The sequence below is a fragment of the Phaseolus vulgaris genome, chromosome 10 (assembly GCF_051622355.1).
Source record: "Phaseolus vulgaris cultivar YP4 chromosome 10, ASM5162235v1, whole genome shotgun sequence".
NCBI classification, from domain to species: Eukaryota; Viridiplantae; Streptophyta; class Magnoliopsida; order Fabales; family Fabaceae; genus Phaseolus; species Phaseolus vulgaris.
The window spans coordinates 42,808,186-42,817,372 of record NC_143507.1 but is presented as its reverse complement, the minus strand read 5'-3'; the positions used below and the strand labels follow the sequence as shown (position 1 = coordinate 42,817,372).

The window sequence follows — 9,187 nt, the reverse complement described above, 5'->3', positions numbered from 1 at the left end:
AATTATTTTTTATTTTTAAAATTGATTTTTATTTCATGTTTTTCTTGTAGTGCTTAATCTCTAGTCAATATATAATTTTCGATATAGATAAGATGTTCCACTTATATACTATATGAAATATCTTAATCACTAGTAAATATAAAATTTAAATATAAATAAGATGTTTCTTTATCAAGGTTCACATGAGAATTGACAAACACTAATTAAAGGGAAAAAGAAGAGAATTTGATTCAATTTAAAAATCATGAAGGTGAGATGAATGCGTGTTAGCATGCGTTTTCAAAGAAGTGTGATTAATATCTTCTCCCAAAGGCACTATACAAACATTATGTGTTTACTATTGGAAAGAACAAAACCAAAGATAGCACATGTTAAGAATTTTTTATCAAAATTCTATTTGAGGTTTGAAAATACCACATTTGTGGGAGGTACATAGTTTATGGGATCTAACTAAATCAGTGAATGAAGGAACTGTTTTCATTTTGACTATTTCTCACTTTTGATTTCAATTTATGAATGAAATAGTTACCAACCTGAATTTCAGCAACAAAAGAAGTCACCCAACTTGATATAATACAATTTGCGCATACAAATTTTGAACTAAATAGTGCTACTCTTCAACTAAATATCACTTTAGTGCCCAATTTCTAAGGAATTTGACTTCATTGAATAGATGGGGATGGATTTGTACAACATTTCAATTCAAAAAAGTTAGTTTTTTTTTATCAACAAAAATAATAAAATAATTAAGAATATTTTAGAAATATTTTAATATTTATACAACAGTTCCTAACAATATCATCTGCTTCTCTATGTCAAAATTAATAAAACATTATAAATGAATAATTTCTTAAACACAACCTGTAAATTTAATATTTCATAAGGACATTACGTGACATTTAAAACATTACTCTGTATTTCAAATAAAAAAAAGTTCTAAATAGAACCAAAAAACTTCATACAAAAACCCAAACTACAAATAGATCCTCAAACCACTTTCATATTTGGATTCCAATAACAAGGCTCATTTCTCTCATAGTGATTCTTCTCTGTTAGTAGATCAACCTAGAAACTTTGACCCTGCAAATACTGTACATCCTTTTCGCTCCAAAACAATTGACAATATTTTGCAGTTAACAAATTGAAGAAAAGAACTCCCTCTAGCCAACAAAACACAAACCAGGATTCTCCCGCAATCAACAACCTACTGAAAGAAAAACAAATCATGATCTTGTCTACCACAAGCCAAATAATACTATTACATAAGTCACAATAAAAAGAAAAAAAAAACTCAAATACATTTTTCTAATGTATCTCATATTTCAAAGGTTCCAAACACCTGAATAAAAAAAGGTTTAATTACCTTTTTCGTCCCTATATTTATAGCCAATAGTCAATTTGGTACAGTGGTTTTAAAAAAATTCAATTTGGTCCCCTGAGTTTTTTAAAATGTATTCAAAATGGTCATTTCTGTTAAATATCACCAAACGGCGTTAAGTGGTGCTTATGTGGCAGACACGTGTATGTTACGTGGATGGTGCTTATATTACTTTAGTGAATACTGAATTTGGATTTAGGTTATTCAAATTGGGGATTTCAAATTTCTGATTTAGGACACCACGGTCTGGATCGCAATCGCTGCCCCTTCACCACCTCTGGACCGCACCACATAATCGCTCCTCCAAATCGACCATGGGAACGCAGCTCACCATCGTAACTCACGATCGCACCACAGAATCGAATGAGGGGAGCACACCTCCGAATGGAATCGAAGCAGGGAAGCGCACCACAGAATCCAACCAGGGGAGCAATCCTCGTATCAGAAACCCTAAATCAGAAATTCGAAATCCCCAATTTGAATAACCTAAACCCTAATTTAGTATTCACCAAAATAATGTAAGCACAATCCACGTAACTTACACGTGTCTGCTACATAAACACCACTTAACGCCGTTTGGTGATATTTAACAGAAATGACCATTTTGAATACATTTTAAAAAACTTAGGGACCAAATTGAATTTTTTAAAAACCACTGTACCAAATTGACTATTGGCTATAAATATAAAGACGAAAAGGTAATTAAACCTATAAAAAAAATAATGGTAAATAAAAGTTTGATTTGATTTTATCTTATGAAAGAAACCAATACCCAAATCAATCAATAAATTGATTAGAAATAAAAACTATGAATTATACACTAGCTTTGAATTTCATTATGTTGCACTTCTAACCAAAGGCTGTGAATTAACATATGAGAAAACGCCAAAAGTAGGGTATTATTTGGTAATGTCTCATTCAGACTAACCCCACCTCCCCAGAACTGTCCCATCAGTACTAGGCTATTATTCAAGCTCATAAAATAAAGTTGAATTGTGAATAGTGTTATGCTTATAAATACTTCTTTACTTCAATTCCATTATATCTACATAAGTGTTATATTCACTATTCACTGTTACCATACAATACTAAACCTTATTATTTCCTTCACTTTTCACATTTGTTTGACTAGTTTTTTTTTTCATTTGAAATTGAACCAAGGCACCTCCATGTAGTGGCCCATGGGTCTAAAAATACAAGATAGCCCAATATACAAAGAGTGGGATGCATAACCCAAACTATTAGGCACGTGGAAAATAATTAATAGCCATTTCAACTGAACAATTGTCGGCAACCATTTATTCAAATATCGTGAAAATCAATAATCAATCAATATTCAACAACATTTAGTGGAATTCCAAAACCATAATCACAGACTTCTAATGCAAAACACAGTTTTTCTATGGACAAAATAATAAAATAAATAAAATAACACTGTCCATAATAAAGTAATAAATAAATAAAATAACGTTTCAGAAATATTCCAATTCGCATAAATAAGGTATAATAACTATAAGAGTTCTAGTCTTCTTTACCTAAACAATATCCAACTAAACTACTGTTAACATTATCTTGTTACAAATATATAAATATATTAAACGATCTTCTCATATAAATATTTTACTTTTTCAGTTATAATTGTTCTATAAATGGTAACTGTTGCATTCTCCATAATTTGAATAAATGTGTGACAATTATATCATTACAAGAAAATTAATAAATAAAAACTAATTTTAAATACAAAAATAATTAGTTATTATTTGAATAAATTATAATTTATTTTATAAATTAAAACAATTATTAGTTTCTAAAGTAGTTTCTATTATTAATACAAATTTATAAAATAGTTTCTAAATTGGTATCTAACCCTTTAATTATCAAAGTTTTAGTTACTTATTATTTTATATTCTAAATTAGTCTCTATTAATCTTTTAGAAATCAATTTAGAATCTAAAATATTAGTAACTAAAATCTAGGTAGCTAATTTATATACCAATTTAGAGATTATTTTATAATTTTTTATTAATAATAAAACTCACTTAGATAATAATAATTTTTTTAGTCTCTATATTAATATTTAATTCAGTTAATATAAGGATTAATTATTTTTAGTAAATAATTATTTTTTGTCTCTAAATTTAGTTATTATTTAATAGTTTTCTTGTAGTGTGGGGATAATTAAACATAATTCTTTCTTGAATTTTTTTCTAATTTTTCTCCTTATTATGTTCTCTAAATGAGATATAAAACTAATAATATCCTCTTATCTTTAAACTTTAGAAGATATAAAGAAACTTGGTAGAGATACTCTATAGATGTGAATTTGTGAGAAAGTGTCCTTTATGAACCAATACTTCAACTGAGCACACAGAAGTTGAATTTTGAAGATAAAACCAACCATTGATTAATCAAAGTTATATAACGTGCCTCATTGAGGATTTGATATAACAATCGAAATGGACATATTTTTGAAAAGTTAGCATTTGCTTCATTAATGGTTTCACTCTCATACTTATAGTTTAGCTAAGTGGTAGGGTTTCACTTTTCTTTTTGAGACTGAAATTGTTTTCCTCAAAGTCTATGTTGCGTACATTATTTGAAGATCTCATTTCTAAATGTTTTAGGTTTTAGCCATTTCATGGATCTCAATTTTTCTCATTGCCATATCAACTTCATTCTCATTTACCAATCACATCAATGTGTAGGATCAAACATCATTCTCCTTTTTAACTTCTTCAATCACAATTCATACAAATTATCTTATTCTTTTCAGATAACTTTTCTTAAACTTTTTTTTCCTTTTTTTTTGTACTTTTCTTCACTACTACTTTTTTCCTTTCCTATTTTATGAGCACGTTTTCCATTTTGCCATTTTATGATATTGTTGTTTTTACTCTTTTTTTACTTTTTGACAACGGTTTCATTATATTATTAAATGATGAACTTGACTCCTCTAAAATGAGAAATATTAATTTTAAGAATACAGTACGAATGATCCCTTGATTATAAAATCAGCTGTTTAAAATTATAATAAGATTAAATATATATTTAGCAAAATTTAAAATTAATCACAAACACAATAATTGTAAACCTCGACTAGTTTTATTTTTTGGAAAATCAAGCAATAAGGAGTTTTTGTATAGGTTAAACTATTAGGTTGATTCTCTCTACATATCAATTTAAATTTGCACCCAACACACTGACGTGAAATGTTCCTTTTATCCTTAATGATTTAAAAAACTTTGCCTTTTGGATATGCAAGTCTAAAATTAATACGTCACTTTCGTATTTTGTCATCCAGAAGCTTATCTGGACAATAAAAATGGCTTTATGGATGTCAAGATTCGTAAACAAACATAAATGAGTTTCGGACTCCGATTCTCGGCACCATTTACAACACACTATTCCAGACATGAAAATTTAGAACTCATAATTCACTTTTGGATATGTTCATTCACAAGCTTAAATGAAGCACCAAAATGTCTTTCTGGATATCTAAATCCAAAATATTTATCAAAGGCAAGGTTGGATTTTAAAATTTATGTTAGATGCATGTCTTAAATGATATGATACATGGAGAAACAACCAAACTATTATTCCATTGGCCCACCTAGAGGATATTGGAGGATCGAATTAATAGCACATTATTGTGGAATTTTTTGAATTGCGGTTGGAATGTCGTTGGAACTGATGAGGGCCCATGGTTAACAAGAGATAATTTCTATATTGGGCCTTACAAATGGATATTTTTCTTCTTTGACCCTATATTTTTCTTTCCGCACCTTATATGTTTTGAAATTCTATTTTTTTCCATTATCTAATTTTAACATATCCATAATGATGAAATATTATTCCAGATTACACCTTTCGGCATATTTTTTTATGGAACTATTTATTTCAATTTATGAAAATAAATCTTATTTTACATATCTTTTTATAATGTACATTCTAAAGTGTCTTTTAATATTGTGTTAAAATGGTTATTCCAAGAGAAAATTAATATATGATATTCCGAAGCATCTCTCTCACCTTCTATTTATTTGTTTCCATATAGTATTTTCTGGAATATGTGAAATAAGAGAGTATGTTTTTGTCTATCAAATATAACATACTTTTGAGATGCAAGAAGAAAATAGAATGAAAGTAGTTTCTTTCTGCACCACTACATTTTTCTTCCTGCACCCCACAATGTTATGCAAAGACCAAATTGTCCCTTTTACTTTTTAAAAACCCTAAATGCACTTGAATTGTTTTTTTTTTTTTCATTCTAGATTATGAAATTTGGAAAAATTTCGGATTCACCAATTCATAACTCAAAATATGCATTTCACATTCAAAAATCCATCATTCAAAAAAAAATTCTGGATCCACCAATCCGTAAAAGAAATATGCATTCCGGATTCAGAAATCTATAATTAAAAAAAAAACATTTTGGATCTACCAATCCGTAACAGAATTAGGCTTCCAGATTCAGCAATCTGAAAATCAATAATTTATGCAAAATTTGCTTACGGAACATTCCCTCATCCGGAAAAAAAATATTTAATTCTGGATTGATGAATCCTTAGCACACTCCCAGAGTGTCCTTTTTCAAATAAAAAGTCAAGGTCAGTTTTGGGATTTAGAAAATTGTGGGGTGCAGGAAGAAAAACGTAGGTGTTCAGGAAGAAAAAACCTAGAATGAAATAGTTTTATTGGACCTTCCTTTTGGGCCCTTAAATTGTCGGGCTTCAGAAGCCCAAAGGAAAAAGGTTATACTGGAGAAGAAGGAAAAGTTTACTGAATTAAACATATTCAGTATTGTTTATGCAAAATAGAAGAGTGAGCGTAAGAGGTGTTGTCAAAATTTGTGTGAGGCAAAACACAAGACACTGAAGAAAGGGTCTCTTGGTTCGAACCAACATGAGTTTTCTGTTCGGCAATAGAAAGACTCCCGCTGGTATCGTTTTTGTGATTACTTTCATTGAATAGAGAAAATTTTTGTTTGCATTCCCAGTTTAAAAAGATTGTGTCTTTAACTTGAATTGGGAATTGGGTTGGTTTGTTATTTGTGATAGAGCTTTTGAGGGAGAACAAAAGAATGCTGGACAAGTCCATTAGAGAAATTGAAAGGGAAAGGCAAGGCTTGCAGAATCAAGAAAAGAAGTTGATTGTGGAGATTAAGAAGAATGCCAAACAAGGACAGATGGTATCATTTATTTATTTATTATGTTTCATTGTTATTTTGCATTCTTATGATGTTTGTGTCTGAGGATAAAGGTTGTTGCTTTTAAGGATTGTGATTTAGTGTACTGGGGTAGTGGTGTCTAGGGTTCAGTTTACTTCATCGGGTATACTATGAGATAGATTTTGGTTATTGTTCAGAATTAAAACTGTTTTTTGGGGTTGCTTGAATTTGCTAGGGGGCAGTGAAAATGATGGCCAAGGATCTCATCAGGACTCGCCATCAGATTGACAAGTTTTACAAGCTCAAATCGCAACTTCAGGGTGTTTCCTTGAGAATTCAGGTTTGTTTTTGTGCGTTTGCATTGCTAATTTGCTGAACTCGAAAGTCTCTTCATGCTCAATCTGGTTTTTTGGAAACTACAGATAGGTTAAAGTAGTATATATGTTTAGCATTGAGTTAAGTTGCACATTCTGAGCTTCATGGGAAATAATAATAAACAAATGTTAAGTGGTTATGTTGCAGCAACTGTTTGTAATTTTAGCTGTCAAGTGATGAATTGATGTTGTTATGGCAATAATTTGTTTTGGAGGATTCCCAAAATTCACAATGTAGAAGGTCTGTTGATGCACAAGGCCACGGTACATCCTTGGTCGTGTGCATCACTGTAGCTGGCTTGTTTTATGTATGTGTAATTTTATTATATAATGTTTAAAAAGGACTTTGATGTCAATTTCAGACACTAAAATCCACTCAAGTAATGGGGGAGGCTATGAAAGGAGTTACTAAAGCAATGGGTCAAATGAATAGGCAGATGAATTTGCCTTCGTTACAGAAGATAATGCAAGAGTTTGAAAGGCAGAATGAGAAGATGGAACTGGTTTCTGAGGTAATGGAAGATGCAATTGACGATGCTTTGGAAGGTGATGAAGAGGAGGAAGAGACAGAAAATCTTGTCAATCAAGTTCTCGATGAGATTGGAATCGATATCAACTCTGAGGTAAGAAGTTATCAGAAAATAACTAGTTATAGATGATCAGGTTTATCATACTCCTCCTAGACGGATAAAAGTAAAAGTAATAATTACAATATGTATTTCATCTGTTCTATTTGCAGCTTTTGAATGCACCTGCATCAACCTCTGTCACTACTGCACCAGCAGCAAATAACAGGGTTGCTCAAGTTGAATCAACAGGTCATGAAGACAGTGGAATAGATGATGATCTACAGGCTAGGTTAAATAACCTGAGAAAAATGTGAAGATTCCCAGGGGAAGGTCTTCACAGAACCACGGAAATAATGATTGTATATGAAATTAGGATGTGTTTTATTCTTTTTTTTGCTATCAGGTCTGACTCTAACATATATATGTAAAGAGTAATATCACAAGTTGAATTTCATGAAAACATACCAAGGAAAGAGACGCAGTTAATTTTAAACTGTTTATTTCGTCTTTGTATTTGATTACCCCTCTTACAATTTATCAAAAGCTCAATTCCACATTAATAATATAAATAATATGAAACCCTTTGCGTTATATAGAACTAGTCAAATGTATTCACTAATGCTGAATGCTTCAGGTATTAGTTTTTCACAACACTATTCAAATGTTTTCACTAATGCTGAATACTTCAGGTATTAGTTTTTCACAAACACGTTAAAGCAAAACTGGTCCGTGGATTGTTTACCACTTAACCCCACATGTTGATGGGGATAGCAAACTGATCCTAGAAGTGAATACCAGAGCATAAATGAGCTGACTGTAGGAAGTTTTAGATCTTATCATTAGCAGAATATGCAAGATAAAGGAGAAAATTATGGTCTTGAACGGTAGCCATGAGTGAGGTTGTAATGATTCAGGAGTTCACAATGACCATGATCATGTGATCATTTTCTTCCAAAGCCACTCTACTGTTTTGGGAATTCACTTTATCAATCTGAGTGCGGCACAGTGGACAACCTGAATGAGAGCCAAGCCACTTGTCAATGCAAAAGGTGTGGAAGATGTGCTTGCAAGTGTGAAGCTTCCGTACACTTTCCTCTTCTTCAAAACTTGTCAAGCAGATAACACATTCAGTCTGGTTTGTGCCTTCTGCAGCCTTGTAGTGGAAGGTAATCGAATGAGACTCCAAACTCATGCAAGGAGAGAACTTGTCATCAAAAGATAAGACTGTTGTAGGAAGGGATCGTATGGGATTGATATCCAAGCACCATCCAAGCATGATCAAAGTGAAGAATGTGAAAGAAATTACCAGTGTTCCAATTACCAGAAACCCAGGGTAGAGATCCATTTCCATTTATGGCATTGAGTTTTTAGAAGCATTAATTAATCAGCAGAAATGGTGAAATGGGTATGTTGTTACATTGGCATAGAGCCGTGTCATGATATGGTTGACGATAACTATGAGCACAACAAAAACCAATTCGATCACAACTATGCTGGAGCACATAAAAAGACAACTTCTGAAGGAATATATACATACTTGTGAAGGAATAAAACAAGCCTTTTCATTGTCCTTTAAGCAAATGCATAGAACTAGCATTTTGTGATTGATGAGCATAAACCAGTTTGTTGTTTCAAGTAAGAAAACATTTGATATTTACAATGAAGTAGCATTTATCTTCCTTTGCTGCTGATGGAATAC

General features: G+C 31.3%; 2 protein-coding genes across 2 annotated transcripts; one reads left to right on the top strand and one right to left on the bottom strand.

The window, feature by feature from the left end:
* Positions 1–6,159: 6,159 nt before the first annotated feature.
* On the top strand, positions 6,160–8,001 carry LOC137819522 (vacuolar protein sorting-associated protein 2 homolog 1). Its single transcript, XM_068623400.2, has 5 exons — positions 6,160–6,317; positions 6,436–6,566; positions 6,781–6,885; positions 7,282–7,542; positions 7,659–8,001. Exons 1-5 carry the CDS (start codon positions 6,281–6,283, stop codon positions 7,800–7,802), a joined length of 678 nt encoding a protein of 225 aa, XP_068479501.2. The 5' UTR covers positions 6,160–6,280; the 3' UTR covers positions 7,803–8,001.
* Positions 8,002–8,250: 249 nt separating this feature from the next.
* Positions 8,251–8,957, bottom strand: LOC137818074 (RING-H2 finger protein ATL2). Its single transcript, XM_068621297.2, has one exon. It carries the CDS (start codon positions 8,837–8,839, stop codon positions 8,399–8,401), a length of 441 nt encoding a protein of 146 aa, XP_068477398.2. The 5' UTR covers positions 8,840–8,957; the 3' UTR covers positions 8,251–8,398.
* Positions 8,958–9,187: the final 230 nt, after the last annotated feature.